General features: G+C 39.6%; 1 protein-coding gene across 2 annotated transcripts; it reads right to left on the minus strand.

The window, feature by feature from the left end:
* Window positions 1–1,156: 1,156 nt before the first annotated feature.
* On the minus strand, window positions 1,157–7,908 carry LOC108145538 (endoplasmic reticulum metallopeptidase 1). Of its 2 annotated transcripts, none has more exons than XM_017271038.2 (10): window positions 7,687–7,908; window positions 3,664–4,322; window positions 3,236–3,596; window positions 2,790–3,173; window positions 2,552–2,732; window positions 2,155–2,483; window positions 1,992–2,091; window positions 1,632–1,927; window positions 1,478–1,570; window positions 1,157–1,415 (listed from the first exon to the last, which is right to left on the minus strand). In XM_017271038.2, exons 1-10 carry the CDS (start codon window positions 7,717–7,719, stop codon window positions 1,248–1,250), a joined length of 2,604 nt encoding a protein of 867 aa, XP_017126527.1. In that variant the 5' UTR covers window positions 7,720–7,908; the 3' UTR covers window positions 1,157–1,247. The 2 variants fall into 2 exon arrangements, with proteins under 2 accessions (XP_017126527.1, XP_017126526.1); XM_017271037.2 differs by lacking the exon at window positions 7,687–7,908 and adding an exon at window positions 6,499–6,654.
* Window positions 7,909–19,373: the final 11,465 nt, after the last annotated feature.

Here is a 19,373-nt window from a genome sequence, read left to right on the forward strand (position 1 = left end):
TTAAGATAAGTAAGTGTGGTAATTTGTGAAATGCTACCATCTTATCGGAGCACATAAATCCAAAACGTGTTACTCTTTTAAGGGCCAATAAACATTACAAATGGAATTTGGACTCTTTTTTCAAACTAACCGATAATTCCAAAATCCTATTTCAAATGGAAAATAGTCAGTTAAAAGCTAGGATGGCAATGTGGGAAATTTTACATCTTACACATAAATATTAAACGTATTAGTCTAATAGAATTTTGAATTTAAACAAAATTTTTACTCTTTTATATGAATGATGGTCTCAAATAATAAATTCTAGATTACAAATCACAATCATTCATCAATTAAAAAGTTAGCGTGGAAACCCCAAAAAACCACTATAAATTTATAGCACTGAATGTTCACACAGTATATTAGCCTTTATTAGTTAGATTGCCACTTATTTCTGGCGCTTTGGCCATGCCATATCTATGTTCCTGTTTACTTCACACTAATAAATTTGTACTTTAAAAGAGAGATAAGTACATATAAATATGTCTTAACAGGATGTATAAAAAGCATTATACGACTGAACAGTACGAAAATCAGTGGCTAAATAAATTTGGCTCCCACGTTTATTAAATTTGAATTCAGAGATAAGCATCGACATTATTAGTCTACTCATGCAGATAAGCATTCGCCCATATTAAATTTTCAAATGCTAATCTGGTAATCTTCAGGTGGATCAGTCTGCATCACACTTTCGGTGAATGGACACAGTGAAATTGTTCTATTCCCCGAACACAGCAATAAAATTCCTGTTTATAAGAAAGGCGCTTATCTTTTTTACGGGCACTAAAAGTATATCATACTTTACTTTTTAATATAAGAGTACTGACATTCTTCATCTAGGAAGTCAAATGTCAAATGTAGATTTCACATTTCCATTTCATGTATAAAATACATTTTACGTGTGAGCCCTTACGCAATTTTAGATTGGCTATAACCTTGCAATCAGAACACTTTGATATTGGCCGCGCAGCTTATGGTATTAATTATAATTAATACTTGATTAATGAACAGGCCAATATACCTGAAAAGGTATAACACATAAGCACTCAGACCATATAAGTGACGCAAATCAATCATTGAGTCGGCTTTTATCTACCAAATCAAAGTTCACAGAAAATGTTGAACACTTAAGCGTTTATTTATAATTTAGGTATAAAAAATCTACACATTTGAATAGCCTAGTAGATCACGGTCAAATTTAATTTAACCTAGTAGATCCGGCTCTCAAACGAAGCTGGCCACGGGGTGGCATCTACATATTTGGGGAAGCTGTCGAGGAATTTCTTAAAGTCAGGCGTTAGCAAGTCCTTGTGGTGCGTCCAATGTCCTCCGATACCCAGCTCCACGGTGGTTGAATTCCAATTTCCACTGGGTTTCTGAAAAGGTTAAGCCATATACATTTAAAAATTATCTCTGGCATTTTGCGATGATGACTTACCTCCAACTCTAACCAGAATTTAAGGGGATCTCCATTGACGCCCCAGGAGAAGTAAATGAAGTAAGGTGCCTCAAAGTTTAGGCGTAGGGGAGCCTATAATTATTAAGATATTTAAATGGGATTCTGAGTTTAAACATAAACATAAAAACATTACCTTATGGAAAGACCAATCAATCATCTTTGCTCCATTCAATGGCTGGATAAAGAGCGCCATATGATTGGGTCCACTTAGCTGCATTTCATAATGAATTTTGGTCTTAGACAGCTGCTTCTTCGACAACACTATGACGGTGGGCAAATCTTCGCCAAGAACGGGCTCAGAAGCGGGAATCCACAAGCTGTTCTTTCTGGTCTTATGCCATCGCTGATTGTACAGAGGCAGTCCACAATTGATTTCCTTCTCGCAATCACTACCGATCCGTTGGGCAAGCGTCATGTTGATAACGGCATCTGCAAGACAGAAAGTCCTTATATAAGTACATAAACCTCTAAAATGGAAATCAGTTTAACTAACTTTTGACTGTATATGTACGTCTGTCCTGAGGCATTATAAAGTAACCCGATTCCTGACGACGCACATGGTTTTCGGCGTCGTGGAAGGTACGTTTGGTGTGCTAATAAAGAAATGAAGACTTTATACATATGCTGATTTTAAATGCAACAATGTGATTCCTTACCAGCACTGCGAATCGCTGGACATTGGTGTCTGGGCGATAGGGGAATCCCACTGGAGTCATGGCTATAATGAAGCACAATAAAGTGATGCCCATCAGGCCACAGATAATAGTCTTCGATTTGTTGAACAGTTGCAGTACGGGAATGATAAAACCGCAGCAAAGGAAGCCCACGGCTACACTGAAAACAGCCACCGCCAGATCCGGGTTAAGGTTCTCTCCGAAACGACCGAACATGGGAATAAAGGTGGTGAAGAATCCGTGCGAGAAATATGCGAAGAATACAAACGGCGGAACAGTGCAGACAATGTGAGGAATTACCCAGGCCACATCTATATTATAGGAGAAATTAAGCAGCTTGTTATAAAACAGGTATAATTAATATTGTTCATCAACTTACCCTTGCTGTGCAGTTTGGTGGCAATATTGATGATCAAACCCATTGTATAGAAAAGACAACTAAGCATCAGGACAAAAACAGAGCGGATTCCACAGATAGTAAACACCAGAGTGAGGATGGCCAAAAGGACACAGTGACAGTGAAGCAACAGCTGAATCCGCTGGCCAATGGCCAGTTTATCCTGCAAAAAATCTTCTTTTAGTCTTAGATCCAAACAAACTAAGCCGGAAATACTTACATACTTGGTCCAGTGGAAGTACAAAGCGGGAACGATGGCCAAACCAAAGAAGAATGTGGTAAAGTACAGACCCAGGATAAGCCAGGAGTTTGTGAACCACGCCATAGGCAAATGCACCGCGTCCATGAAGAGACCAAGAAGGATGGGCAAAATGGCTCCCACAATAACGGATAGAATCTGAACAAGGAGGGTGTGCAACACCCGCTTGAGGATCTTTTCCAGCTTTATGCCCGAGCTGACCGACATCAGCTTGAAGGCGTAACCACAAACACCGATGGTTGCCAAAGCCACAATCACATTAAGAATAATGCCTTCCGTTTCGGTGTAGAACACCAGGAACCAGCCCATCACATCAAAGTATATGGTGTGTCCTTCGGCGTATTTCTTAAATTGCAACCAAAAAAATTAATTATTCGGTTTAAGGGGTATTCCCTCGCCCATCATACCGAAGAATCCTCTATCTCCGGACAGTTAGCAATCTCGCGAACCAGGGACAGCAGATTGTCACCAGTGTGCTGGAAACTTCCTCTCGGAAAGATCTCGGCTCTGTCGTGCCGTGTGTGGTAAACGTAACCGTTGTAGGTGTAAGCCATGTCCAATCCGGGAACCGATCCATGGTCACGGAAGATGCGGAAATCCGTGTCAGAGGGAATGAAATTGTGCTGGAACATCTCCTCGCCCATGGTGGATGCAAAAGGATGCTTGATGGCTCGACGGTAGTTCTTCATCAGCCAAGGATGATTGGGACCCGATTGAAAGAGTATCTCCCGACCACCATTACCGCAGGAATCCAGGTTGATAAGGGCTCTTTAAGATGTAAAATCAAGTATAAGGTTCAATTTAAAGTAAAATAAGAAGTATTCCATTGACCTACTTGCAGTATTTGGCCCACTTGTGCTGTGTGATGAAGGCATGCGAGGCTTGCAGCGGATTTTCCTCGGCTCCGTTGAAGAGGAACACCACTGGGTTCTTCAAGGGCTTGTCCGACTTGGCCAGCACACGCAGGACCTCCATCATGGTGGCCACCATGGAGCCATCGTCACCAGCACCAGGTCCAGCTGGCACCGAATCGTAGTGACTGTTAACCAGTAGGTAAGTAGTACTATTGGTTCCCTTGGGACTAATCTTAACCACAATATTCTGAATGCTCTGGTACATGTTGACCATCGACCAGTGCACATAGCTGCCGGAGGCCACCTGAACATCCACTTCAATATCGTTGGCAGTGCCCGATCGAATTTTCTGCATCTTTTGGGACAGCATTTTCAAAGCGGCCATCTCATTCTGCCGGCTGCCCACCACTCGGGGTCCCAGACCCACCAGTTCCCGTAGATTGTTCTCAGCCCGCTCGGCGATGAACTGGTCGGGGTGCTTGGCCTCATCCTTAATGGTCAGAGGGCGGGGAAGGCGGTGGCAGGCGGGGATTGAGATGGCCACGTAAAGCAGCAACCAGAATCCAAAAAAGGCTGGTGCCCAGAACCACTTGATCTTGTTCCGCTGCACAAAGGCCCGCTCACAACCATTTGGTTGGGCCTGAAATTGAGATTGAAACTTGTTAAAATATATATCTCAAGTACCACGAAGAGTTTACGCGATAGCTGGTAATGCAACAATCGGCCCAAATTATCATATCTTGCTTTTGTGATAATGACAAGTTTCTTGTGATTTACCAAAGTTAGAGGACTATGTCCCAAAGCATAATCTATTAAAGATCTGCAATCAAATAAAAAACTTATTTGAGTAATAAAATATATATTTACAAACAAGTTAAGAAAAATAGCCAAATTGGTAAACGCAGTCGAAGCCCAAGAATTCAAAGCACTATCTTTAAAAGTTTTACAATTTGTATTGCCAACCAATTGATTTAAAAATAACAATGCTAAAAAAAACAATTCTACCTAAAATGTACTACAAAAACAAGAAAGAAAGCAAACTTCGGCAAGCCGAAGTTCATATACCCTTGCAGCTATTGCATGAATTAAATACTTTTGAAAACATTTAAATTATGATTTACTTGAGTATATACTGAAAAACAGTGAAGCTATGATGATTTGCAGCTCAATTATTAGATAGTTATTTTATATATTTTTATTAGTTCTATGGGAGCTATATGATATAGACGTCCGATTTTGATAAAATTTAAACCATAATTCTGAAATAATTAAACATTGCCATATGTCGAAGAACTAAACAAAAAATTAAAAAACAGAAAAGTTATAATTTTTTTTCATTTATTTCTCCGATTGTTCCTATGGGACCTATATGATATAGTCGTCCGACTTTGATGAAATTTAAACCGTAAATCGAAAATATTTAACCATTACTAAATGTCGAAGAACTAAACAAAAAATTAAAAAACAGAAAAGTAATAATTTTTTTTCATTTATTTTTCCGATTGTTCCTATGGGAGCTATATGCTATAGTCGTCCGATTTTGATGAAATTTAAAACGTAAATCGGAAATATTTAACCATTACTAAATGTCGAAGAACTAAACGAAAAATTAAAAAACAGCAAAGTTATAATTTTTTTTCATTTATTTTTCCGATTGTTCCTATGGGAGCTATATGCTATAGTCGTCCGATTTTGATGAAATTTAAACCGTAAATCGGAAATATTTAACCATTACTAAATGTCGAAGAACTAAACAAAAAATTAAAAAACAGCAAAGTTATAATTTTTTTTCATTTATTTTTCCGATTGTTCCTATGGGAGCTATATGCTATAGTCGTCCGATCCGGCTCGTTCCGACTTATATACTAACTGCAATAGAAAGACAGCTTTTGGGAAAGTTTCATGCAGATAGCTTTAAAACTGAGAGACTAGTTTGCATATAAACGGACGGACAGACGGACAGACGGACAGACGGACATGGCTAGATCGACTCGCCTAGTGATGCTGATCAAGAATATATATACTTTATAGGGTCGGAGATGTCTCCTTCACTGCGTTGCAAACTTCTGACTGAAATTATAATACCCTCTGCAAGGGTATAACAATGGAATACCAAAGGAATCAAACCACTATTTTCAAAAATTTTTATTACGCAGATGCTGGCTGTACTCATGAATGCAAAAAATGCTATGACATATAAAGGGTTTTTTATTACTCATGGTTTTATTTGTATTTCGGTATACAACTATATATCTAAAACCGGCAGACGATAAGCATATTTTCGGGTCAATTCCATTCACCAAATTGGATTTTACCCAGAACTAGGTAGATATGTACATACGTCTAGATAGATACGTCTGGCACTAGACGTGAGTCAGTTTCACAATTGGAATCGACTGTATGTATCAAGTCGAATGTTAGATTTAATCCATCAACGGCTATCTTATCGCTGGCAACCTGGGCAATATTTAAAGTCGCAGAACCTGTTGCCACCGAAAATCGAATGGTTATTGGTGGATAGTATGCTTCCTTGTGTTCGAGAGCTGCTCTACTAAACTAAACCCAGACAGATAGATAGATAAAAGGAGGGTGCAACTAGGGCAGAATAGCCGCTGCTATCTCAAGGGTATCCACTGTTCGTTAATTAACGCCTCGTACCCAGATAAGTACTGCACTCCCGCCGCCAAAAATAATCGATTCTTTCGGAATTTAGCCGTGGGTAATCTTCATGTTGCGGCTGCTTCGATCGCCGAAGATTAGCCCGTGCCACACCCAATTGAAGGCTATCTAATCAAGGACCCGAAGTGGGTGCTTACCTCATACTGCTGGGAGCCACGGGGCCGGAGCAATGGATCCGTATTCGGAGGATCGCTGGTCGGCGTGACGACGCGCCGCCGCACATTCTTCTCGCTGCCACTCATTTTTTGGTCAAGATCCACCGAACAACCGATCGCGACGGCGTCTAACGCTCAACTGAACGCTTGACTGAATCGGCTATCCCAAAGTTCCGAACACATTCTGCCGGTCTCATATTTCCCTCTATCTCTTTCAGTCGCTCACTAGCGTTTCTTATCTAGCGGATAAATAATGGGGTGGCAGGGAGATTGTGGGAGCAAAATTTTCATTAACAGTGGACTGCGAGAAATGCCTACATAATTTCCGCTTGGATAAAACATAATTCTGAACTTGACCAACTCGATATATCAATTGATAAGAGCCCCAGTTAAGTACTTGAAAACTTTTTCTCCTAAAGTTTTTATCTCTTTTTTATACCTTATAATAGCAAAAAAAAAATAATATTTTTAAGACTGATAATAAATATCTTTAGGATGCAGCATTCGCACGCTAGGTATATCTTTAATGCACTTAAATATGGATTACTTATAAATTTAGCTATCAAAATGCTGCTAGCAAGTTAATGTATTTAGCCTTCTGTGTTTATGGTAAAAAAAAAACATAATAGATTTAAGTGCACCTTTCAACTTAACCAAATTGTAAAAGACATGCACACCAATACGCTCTTAAACCTTTATTGCAAGCAAAAAACTTGTAATTGCTTGTAAGATATTTTAAAGCAGTGAAATTGGGAAAAATTAGATCAAAATTATAGCTTAAATTGCTATTGAATTTATTTTACGAGTACATGTACATATTTTTAGTAAACATTTTTTACACTTCAATCCCGATAAAGGTATTTCGAACCATAGTCTTTAAATAAGTTTGAGTTTTAATCGTAATGTATAATTTTTTATAGTGCAGGGCACAGAACATTGGACTTTAAAAGCTTTTTAAGGTAAATCATTTTAATAATAATAAAATTATTTTGACTAAATTTTCAACACTTTTCTTTTTAGCGCTTGCGCCCTATCCTCTTGTTTTTAACTTGAAAAACTACATTTCACGATTTTATAATACACCGACACTTTCTTTCCATTTTCTCTGAGTGCACTTTGAAACTGAGATGTACCCTTTCTCTGTTTTTAAAGTGCAATCTGCATCTGTACCTTGGCTCTTTTTTCCTCCGTTTCGCTGCTCATTCTGAGGTGCTCTTCTTCTTCCAGATTCTTGCTGCGATGTTGATGCTGCGTTGTTGTTGTTGCCGCTGTGAATTCTAGTCACCGATTGTGGGAATAAAGTCTGTTAGGCCGCGCTTTAATACCGCTCGTCCAAAAAGTCTTGTGGCACTTAATAGAATTATTCAACCTGGACAGTGTATGTTGACAATTCTTAGTTGCTTTTATTTACACTTTTTTACCGGTGCTTTGTTTTGCTGTTTACTTAGGCAAATGTGTGTGCGTGCAAACAATAATTGCGAGCGGCGTTCGATTAAAATAACTATCGCTCTGGACTGAATATCGCACGAAAACAGGTTTTATCTGTAATTGCATACTTTCGGGCGGTAATTGGAAAATAACGTTACACTGGCGAACAAAACAAACGGAACGCGTAACAAAAGAAACGGGGCATGTTAGAGCCGTTAATTTTGCTCATTTACAGTTATGTGGCCAGCGGGTCTTTCTGTCTCTTTCTGGCTTGCAGGTGCACTAGAAAATGATGACGTGCCCAGCACAAACACACACCACACACACAGAGAGAGCTTCCCGTTTGGAATTGAGGACAACGTGAGAAACATGTGCCATAAAACGGGAAATGCAATAACGTGGTCGGGTGGGAAAGTAGAAGGGAGAGGGCGGTAGGCGCAGTGTCATTCAACCTAAATGCGAAAAGAAGACAGACGGGTTGGATCTAACTGTGTGCGTGTGCCATTTACTCTCGTGCATTCATTCACTCACTAACACCCTCACTCACTCACTTCTTCATTGATGCCTTGTGGACCTCAAATTCGTAAACAAAGCGTTCATCGGAACATGAGACGAAGGATAATCGATAGAATGAACTCCGACGAATTTAAGGGAAAAACGAGGGAGAGGATCCACAGCGAGGGAGCTAGAAAAACACTGACCAGCTACGAGTTTAAACTACGAATTTTGCCTTTATTTATGCCTAGTTTGAGACTAATTGACAGAGAGTGTTATGCGCAAGCGCAAGAGAGAGATTGCCGGTTAGGGCCACAACCAAAACAAAGCCAAATATGTGTCAGCTGCTTCTTCTGCCCGCCTTTTCGACATAAATTCGCGCGTCCTCGTGCTCTTACAACCCACCTACCGCCTTCCTTTTGCGCGTTCATTTTGGGGCGCCGTTTAACTTTGCCTCCTCCTCCTTCGCCCACCCGCTCTCTTTCTGCCACTCTCTCTCTCTTTGGCCATATTCTCCGCAGTTGAGCCACAGCTAAGGGCTCAGTCGCGTTTCAACACTCGAAGCTTTTGGTCGTGCTCGCTGCCAAGGAAACAGTTGTAAAACAAAGTAGGGCCCATAGGATCCCTAACGCTACTGAAATGTGCTTGGAGTAAAAAAAAAGGGGCCGCGTCTCTATGTGTGCGCGTGTGTGTGCGTCTATCTCACGGCCTGTTCCGTTTGCCTAGCTAAAAATAAAATTATATAATTTTTAATAAAACCCCAAGCGAATGCAAATTGTATTCAAAAAAGGAGACACGGAGCCAGCTGAAGAAGAACATACGCAATTTGTGAGTACAACCGCCTGATTGTTGGCCAGGCGAAAAGCGGGGCCAAAAAACACGTGAAATGCTTGCATACTTAATGGAGGCGTGTCGTTTGTATTCAAATACTTAACTTGGGTCTTGTCTACAAACAACATTGGACAACAACAAAAAGCGGCGCATGCAAATCAGTGTGATTTAGAGAAAACGCTTCAAGAAGCCTATGTAATCAAGTGGCGCATTAGGTGGCTCCGACAGCAAATACGTTTGGAATTTCTGTTGTGGTTTTTCCAACTTTTAAAACAAAACTTAAGCTAGCTAGCCATATTTATTGCAAATCAATTGAAAGTTGTAATCAAAAGTTTGGGAAACCCAACTTTGTCGAAATCACATTGTCAGTTTGAAACTTTCAAATTGTTTTTCACCCGATAGTTTTTGTTTATTGATTTCTATTAAAGTTGTCAATCAGATTTAGCAAGCCCCGATGGCTCTTAAAAAAGCTTAATATGCGGGGCTATTAGGTCGTTGACCAAGCCGATTATCATTAGCCTCCCGTTAAATTCCCCCACCGCGGACCAAAAATGCTTTTATGCGACAATAACCCACACCACGCGGCCAAGTTTTTCCTTATTTTTTTTTCCGTTTACTTTTGTGGGTCATAATAAAATTTTGGACAATGACACAATAGCGGCAAATCAGTGGCAGGATGTGGAGAGAACAAAGCGCACGCAAGGAAGTGGAACATGAGAGGAATAATGTAGGAAAACAAAGAAGGAGAAACAAAACAAAAACTGGTAAAAACCAGAAAACTTTTCCAGTTAAAGTTCCAAGTAGTTGACTCAAGGAGAGTTATGCCTTAAAAAAAAAGGCAAAGATTCACAAATGTCAGATTCGTTTCGGAGTTTACTGTTTTTTTTTTGCTTCTGATTGCCTTGGATTTCAATTAAGCTTCCCCCTGAATGACACCTATCGATTGTTTTGGACACTACGCAAACATTTTGCTGCCAATTAGGATCCCCTGGCTATTATTTGAATAGATTTGCAGAAAGTTTCTCATGCTCCGAAAAACGGAATGCTAACAATTGTTTACAATGGTGGAAAATGTCAAGGGAAAAATTCAAGTCCTTGGGGCGGTGTTCTGAGATCTTAGGAAAGTCTCCCATCTGCTGGCGTTTTTCAGAGACAAAGGACCGGATTTCATTGAATTTGAGTTTTTGCTAATAGCGAATCGAAGCTGAGGCTCTAGGGATGAGCACGCTGTGTGGCTGTGGATAATGGATAAGGAGAATGGGTCTATTTGGCCCCTACTCCGCTTGTTTTACCTCCCCATTTTATCCTCAAACACACTTGAATGAGCCTGCTGACGCTGCTTCTATTTTTAACACAGAAAAAAAGAGTAACCTATATATATGGTTTTTTGGTTTTTACTACTTAGATAACCATGCTTATTTTATTTTCATTAAATAATTATTAAACAAAACTAATTATTTACAATGTAAATAACATATTGATTTACAATCCTGAGAATATGTATTGATTTAAAATTGTATGTTTTAAATTATTACTTATTACTTTTAAAATAAAAAATATCAAAATAAAACTTATATAAACTACAGTTTAAGACTTTTCGGTTTAGAAAACAAAACAAAAAAGTATATATATATTTAAAAAAGTATTATAATATTATATATAGTATTAATTAATACTTAAAAAAGACGTTTTTTTTTAGTGTGGGTACTATGTAAAAGTCGAAAAGTGCTTTAAATTAAATGTATTTGTTTTAAATTCCGCTTATCAAATAACCTAAGAATAATCTTATGATTAAACAACAAACTCAAATTCTATTTTTGGGAACAAGTTTTCTTTTTCACTGTGCACCTTGTCTATCACCCAATTTTATCCGTTTCCCTGGGTGCGTGTGTTACGCTTTTTAATGAAGTCATTTGAAGCATTCGCTGATTCATTTGTGATTTATGAGCAAATACCGCAGGAGCAGGATGAGCCTCCCCTTTTTCACTGCCTCACACAGGTGACACGCATCAATCAGTTGTTGTTGCCTAGCCATGGATGTTGTTGTGTCTGGTTGGTTGGGCATGTGTGAGGCTTCAGTTCACTTGTCACGATAATTGCTTCAAAATTTGTAGCCCAGGAGCTAACTGGATTAGGCTAATTGGCTGCCAGATGTTGTTCTTTAAAGTTTTACCTGGTCTCATCATACAGGAGCCATTTTGAATAGCGTTAATTAAAGCTTAGGAGTACTGATTGCGAACAAAGCAAGCAAACAGTATTCACAACCTTAAGCTTTTTTCATCTGCTAATTTTTCCCTGTTCAAACATTTTTCTTAACTGATTGCACAGCATTTAAGCTCGGGATTATGTAAATGTAAATTCCGGGTGCCGTTGCGTTTATTTAGCTTGCAGCTGGCGGGCGTTTAATTAATTACGGTGATATAACTACGAATACACCGAGTAATCCGCCAATGAAAACTTACGCCCTGTCTCCCGTTTCTAATACTGACAGGTTATTAATCCCCTACTTAAGTGCTTTTTAGAGCAGTACCCTTGTAAGTTTTTCAACTTGGCGGGTCAATAACCTAATCATACTTCTCTCACCCATAAAAAAAGCACAACGATTGGACTATTTCATGCTTGATTAAACCAACGACTAAGCAAAAATACTTATAACTCAATGTCGAAAGTTGCCCTGCACGAGCACAATGCCAGCGGCACTGCCAAATGGAAATGGCAACCAAATAGGAGGGGAGTGGGCTCCTCCTCATTCCTGAGATGATACAGCAGACATTGACTTATTCATGCTGCTGTTGCACTGCAGTTTTCGACCCGGCCAATGACTTTTGTACTTGGTCAGCAAAAGAGCAATGCAGCCGAGAAGACAATGCAGTAGCAGAAACGCGACCCTTCAATGCACTTGCAACAATCGGGAGTGATAGTTCTTCACTGACAAAAATTATTATCCGAATTGGTTAAAAGTAAGGTTTTCCATTCGCAACTGCTACTTTGTCTTTCTATGCATATCTCCTCGGTGATTAATTGTTTTACAAAAGTTCTATCTTTGTGAACCATTAAAAGTTTTAAAGTTTCTTATAATAATGAAAGCGGAATAATTCTTTATTGTCAGCATCAACTTCAAACATAAGTATATATTACAAATTATCATAAAAGATACCTATTTATGTTGGTTTTATATAAAATGCATGTAAAGTGGTAATGGAATTTTGTAACGGAGTTCTTTTAGTTAAAGCGTTTGACCTCAGCATTGCTAGTCGTTACAATTTATTTTCTGTGTGGCTGCGGTGAACCCATGAAGGGGTTTCCATTAAGTGCCGCCGAAAACATCCATAAAGAGATGGGTCCTTAAGCACTACTCCCCGGACAGGATAATCAAATTTGTTGTCCAGGTGACCTTCTAGCCGATTTGGTCGAGATCCTTGCCGAAAAAGGTTTAATCGGACTGGACTGCGAATGTGAAGACTCATCGCAGTGGATAATGATGTTTGGCAACCACTTTGACGGACAGCTCCATTCAATCGGGTCAGTTTATTTTTCCGGTTTCGGTAGTGGAAATGGTTTTCTCCACATAAACGCTGTAATATCGAAATTTTATGATAAAAGTTTCAGTTCAATGCTTCTCCGAATTTGTTCATAAACATTGAGTCACTTTAATGAAGAGTCCTTTCGACTTTTATTCCTGTATCGATTGTTTGCTTGAGTGTGTGGGCATTGGTGATGAGCTGGCTGTATCTGCTGCTGATATGTTGGCCTAATCATTGGACTGGAAATCGGACAAACAAAGACACGCCTTTACGAATGTTTTTGATGTTGAATGAGTGGGACTTTGACTTGTCGCTGGATGGGCGGGGATACTGACAAAGGACCGCTGTAGTCGACTCGTCAATGGTGTCCTGCTCGTTATCCCTTGAGCCTTGTGACCCTCTTGTCGAGCAAATAAAGTTACTTCACCGTTAGGTGGGGGCAGACAAAAGTTGCCCTACATATAGTTAATTAAGTAGCTATTACAGAGCCCACAAGCCACATGAAAGCTGTATTTCAAACTAAATAAAACGCTACAGCTCTCTCACTTTTTGTGGCCAAATTTATTGAAATCCTTTTAACAAAAATTTACAATTTGTAGGCTTTAAAAAATAAATTGCCCCACAAACAATAATTTTCAGTTTTTGTAATTAACTAAATTGTGCACTTAGTTGAATATGTTGAAGCAATCAGTAAAATATTCAACTCATTTGTTGTTTGTGGAATTCGAAACTTGCAGTTAAAGAGCTTCAATAATTAATGCATTTTGTATTTCATTTCATCGTTGATGAGTGATTAATCCCTTTTTTCATTTATGCAATCATTTATTTCCATCTGAGTTCTTCAGTTTATTCCCTAAAGAGTCACCTGTAAAGAGATTTATGAACAGACAGCAAGACCGAAATCGATTCAGTAACCGATTCTTTGTTTCGTTTTTTCTCTGCATTGTAAATTGGTTATATCACCGCTGGCATAATCTTTATCAAGGAACAGAAGCAGACATCAATCAAATTCAACAGGAAGTAATCGGTTCTCGTAGAGCGGGAGGATCTGCAGTAATGCGAAAAATTATTACTGGTGGCTCATGGAGATTATAATTATTGTTATGAAAATTTATATGGCTATGCTGCCAGCGGCCACGATGCGAATGAGTGATGATGTGTGTATGCTGGAAATCAATTACCGTTTATATTTACACTTACCAGACTTCACTGTGTGGCAATAATAAAACTTAGACTTTCCCCTAAAGGCAGAGACTCAATAAGAATGCAAATTTGGACTACGATCTTCTTTTACCCATTTCACACAGAAAATTAATTCGATGACCACATGGGAGTCCATCGCTAGTAGCGGTTGCAAAGTTAATTTGCCGCACGGTCCCCAAGCTTTTAATGAGAATTCTGTTGTCAATTCATGCCACAGTTTTTTGATAAAAATTATGTAAATAATGCTGGGGAACAATTTGTGTCAGCTTTGACTTCTGCGTGTTCCCTTTTGCCCGTTTCATTCGGTGACTTTTAATACGAAAAGTCAGCAGCGTAATAGAAAATTGTTTGCCTCATAATGAAAGAATAAATCTGCCAACAGCGCATTGGGCACGCGTTGCGTATACGTAATATGAGAAAATAATTGCTGCCAGCCAGCCCTGGCGACTAAATTGCTTTCGAAGCGAGCCCAAAGGCACACACTCCCATACACACGGCCAGAATGATGAGATTGCACAAAAGTTTTTTAAACAAAAAAAAAACCCAGAAAATGATTTCGTTTACAATGGTTTCCCTTGTTCATTGCCCATTCCCACACCAACATTCAGCAAAAGCCGAAAAATGGTGCCTTTATGGTTGTGTTTATTGGCCTCTTGTTGACCAAAACATTCGTTAGTCTTCCACCGAATTTCCTTGCACATCCTGAGTCTCGAGTCCCGAATCTCGAGTCTGTCATTGCCATTGCTCTGCGGATGTTTCTCCTTTCGCACTCGCCATAAATCATTATTATCAGGGGCAACATTTTAATGACTTTGTACATTTGCATACCGTACACCTGTTTTCTTGAGGGGCGGACATCAGGGCGTGGCTGGTGCTCTCAACTCTGTGGACGAAATTGTAGTTCAAGGACTCAAAAGTAAGCCGATGGCTTAAAGGCTTCAATGATGTCTGCAAAGGAGCCACAAATCCCCTGGGGCGTAATTTTCGTTGATTATTTCGGTAAATTTACATTTGTTTTGAATGACTTACATTATCCTTTTGGAGTTTAATTTAGTCTTTTAAACATCATTCGGCTTTTTATTATTTCCTAGACCCATTACGTTAAGCAATAATAGCATTTTGGACAGTAAAATATAACTACTGATTCAAAAGCTCAGAATTCTGACTGAACTCATTCAAGTGTAGACTTCCAGCTCTCCCCGAAAACTGTTTCCGGCTGGACTAAAGCCGATGAAAGGATTTGTAATGTATTTTGATGTATCGACAATATTTCATTTTGAATTCACGGCTTTTGGTCTCCCAACTGAAATCCCAACTGAAATTCATGAAAAGAACCGAGCAAGCGGGTTGTAAACCAAGCAATTGGATTTGTGGCGCTCGTGTGCATTTTTATTTTAAATACTCAGAAATCTACCCGCCTACAGAGGGATAGAAAAGTTATTTGAGTTTTATTCAGAAACTATTTAAATCTCTTGCCATTCAGGAAAGTTAATCCAAGAGCATTCAAACTTCGTTTTGTTTATCGTCGCTCTGCTGCTGTTGACCCGCCAAAGCTGTTATTCACTTTTCTTGGTGACACATGCTCACCCTCGCAGCCTTGAGCTCCGGCCCCGTATGCATAACAAAAATGGCAACGGCAGCAACAGGGCCAAGACTCAAGCGGCGCTGCCGGTGGGCGGAATACGAAATACGGTCGGGGCCCAAAGGACCTGGCTTTTAATTGTGTGTCGGAAATTATGTTTCACTTTTTCCACCTCCGGCACATCATCAACAAGCCTCGACGGGCTTTTGTTACCTCCCAGTAACCCGAGGCAAGATTCCCATGCACTGCAAATTGGAGGGTGCCTGAAAGACATGGTTCAAAAACTAGGGTAAAATTTCGTGGAATTCAATTGTTGGTTTTTCTGTCTAGCAGTTTTCGGCTGTAATTCTATCTAATGTTTTACAGCTAGGTATAACTATTTAATTTGACTCTTTTTCGTATGCTTTGTTCGGTTTCAAAGGGGTTTTTAACGAATTCAGTGAATGCAGAAGGGGAAATTGGAAATGCGAGCCAATCAAAAATGGGGAGTCTATTTGGTTATGTGGCTTTCTTTATTAAAATCACAATTTTTCATATAACGAATAACAAGTACAACGCATTTATGTTTGGTTTTTGTGTTGTTTTGGGATTGTATTATTGTTTTCATTTAATGTTCATATTGAAATTAAGCAATGAATATTTTTAACATATATATTTTTATGATTATGATTTTATATCAAGCGAAATGAGAAATCCATTATCTTGCCGGTTGTTTTATTTTTCTGGAAATCTGGTCAATCACTAGCAATAATTTAAATCCTTCCTTTCATTATAGCTTTAATGGGCAAAAATACATTTTCTTCTTTTCTCAAATTGCAGTGCTTCTGGACTTCCCTGGCTTTTGAGAACGAATCTTACTGCTGTTCAACCTTTTAAATTCGATTTAAAAAACATTATAGCTCGAGCACACATAACACAATCAAGTTGAAACTAGATTTTCTGATTTGCCCGGAGCGAGGACAACTTTTGAACTTGTCAACTTGCTATTGCAAACTTTGCGGCTAGTCATCCATCTAATGTCCTTGGATTAATGTGCAATTAAATCACGATTTAATTGGTTGGCCAAGGAGCACTGCAGCGAGGAGAGGCACCAGTTGGGAGCGGTTCGCGGGAGGCTGGGGGCTTGATCTGCGGATGCATTTCATTTGGACAGGGGCCCGACAAAGACAATACGGAGGGTCTACGCAGTGCTTTGGCCCGTTTACGCAACAGAACGGGCCCCTCTCTTCCACAACAACCCACCCCGCCGGCCTCACCCCTGCACCTCGCCAGCACCAACAGCCACAGCCTCGCCCAGAACCACAGCCACGCCCACATCTCCGAAAGAGGCGTCAGCAGGTGCGCCAGCTATTGCCAGGAGTCCTCGAATAATTCCGCAGCCGCTGTTCCAAAGCCAAGTGAAGCGGGAAAACAAACCGCATCATCTGTAGGATCAGGAAAAGGACCTGCCGCAGACGGTAGCCACATCAATGGCCTCGCCCATCATGTAAGTACGCATTCGCTATTCCACAGATGCGCAGTACGAAAGCCAAGCTCCCGACATGCATCTACTGCTATAAATGTACCATATATATCCGTAGTCGTATCTTGGGCAGGTAACCACCGCTAAGAGGGAGCTGCTATCGCTGTAATACTTGTATCTTATACCTGACACCGCATATCTCCTAATAGTGCACCGCAAGCTTGAACAATCCGAAATTGCAGCAACCGCATTGTTAGATATGTAAATATGTGAACATGGAAAATTTGATTTCTTACTGGCGAATAGCTTCCTTCGGGAATAGAAAAGATAAACGTTGTGCAAACATAACTATAAAACGATTTATGTTTTAAATCCAGTGAGACTACAAAACCAATCAATTTTTAAGAGCATTTACGTTTCCTAACAAAACAAAATGCAATGGAAACTGATATTTAAAAAATAAAATTCACTTTAAATTGTCTTCCTGAACAAATTTTTTCTTATTTTTGTTATACAAATCAGACAGATATTTTCTTGACGGTTTAGAGCGAACACCTTGACAATTATTCAGTTTCTTATTAATTTTTGTAATGCATTTTTAGGCATAACAACATGGGTATTAATTTTTCTTTTTCACTTATTATTTAAGAGAGAAGTTATAGCTATTAAAGTTTTAGTAAAACGATCTGCCACTTGGCTCAGCTTTGAACTACCATTTCGGTCAGGTCTTAACAGCTCTCAGAAATTTCGTGACAGTCTCGTTATTGGTAATTCGATTTGCATTCACTTCACATTATGTGGGCCGAAATTGGTTTACCCTGGGCGGAGCACGTGAGTTGGGCCCAATAAAAAGGGCATTTTCGAAAACAACGACACCAACTTAATTGCGTAACAACATTTTACCATTAGACTTAATTAAATCGTCAACTGAAAAGCGTTCGTTGAAAATAACTGCTATTGGAAAAGGAATCTGCTTTAGAATAGGGGACAAAACCAGCATGAAAATAGAGTGAGACTCTTGATTTGGTTGGCACATACTAATGAATTTTAATGAGAAGCAATGTGGATTTTTGGATTGCATTTAATGTGATTGCATGCACTGAAATTACCACCTAGGATGAAGCAAGTTAATTAGGATTGTCATGGCAAATACAGGCACCGTATTATTTTGCAAAACATGCCGCACAGACGGTAGATGGGAGCCACAGATTGTGGGTGACATCTGCCGCGTTTGGCAAACAAATTCCCCGCCATGGCCAAAAACAGAGCATTTTTGGCCACAAGCCACGCAAAACCGTTGATATAAGTGACTCGGTCGGTCTAGCAATTGTATGAGGTCTGTTAAGTGCAAATATTGGACAATTTACCAAGCCTCCTGTTCATCAGCCCGAAACTTTGGTTATTGGACAGCATCAGCCAGAGGACGGCATCCCTTGCCAATTTGTAAAGCTTTTTGGGCCGGCCAAGAGGATTAAGGCAACAATATTTGGCCCTCGGCTCTGCCTTTTGTTGCTTCTTGGCTTGCCAGTTCAAATTAAAGTGTTGAAAGGATTTACTCGGCGGCTTAATTAAACGCAATTATAATAATGTTGACGCTCGTCTGTTGTTCCATTTCCATTGTTATTGCCGGGGAGTTAGAAAACACTTACACAATTTTAATTTATTTTTGTTGAAGTGAAAACAAGGGTAACTCTTTGGGCATAATGAATATTGAGTGGCGCTTGTGGTAAACTTAATATAACTGGAACTGGAAAACTGTGCAATGTTAAGAGTGCAATTTCAATTAGTCCTCCGAAACTTTGGCTTGCATTTGAGGTGAAAGTAGTGATTTCGACAGCCTCTCTATTAGTTTAATTACAACTGATGTCACAGAACCGCAATCTGTTTTCGGGCAAATTCTATTTGTAAATAATTTATGAATTGGAGCACGATATCGCAACCAGCAATCAACCCTGACAGTTTGGCATTGAAGAACTATATATACCTGCAACTTCTCATCCGCAATCATCCTTGCCTGCTGCACACTTTTCACCCAGAAATGTCAGAATGGGGCTTGGTGTTAAAGGGGTTGTTTCCGCCAAGTAAAGACATTTACCGAGTGCTCACTCTGCTCAGGTAACTGGTCTGATTGATTTGATTGCCGTCACCTCTGTGGGCTGACAGCCAGACTAACATATTCGAAAACATATTCGGATGAGCCACTTTGTCCCAGCGAATTTGTCAGCTCTCGTTTGAGGTCTTCGCCATGACAGATGGATACGCTTAAATGTTGATGTATTTTGGGGTAATCCTCCTGGTTCAATTTAAGCCACTTACCCTCAGGGGTAAATGT

This window comes from Drosophila elegans, unplaced genomic scaffold (genome assembly GCF_018152505.1).
Source record: "Drosophila elegans isolate 14027-0461.03 unplaced genomic scaffold, ASM1815250v1 contig_520, whole genome shotgun sequence".
Taxonomy (NCBI): domain Eukaryota; kingdom Metazoa; phylum Arthropoda; class Insecta; order Diptera; family Drosophilidae; genus Drosophila; species Drosophila elegans.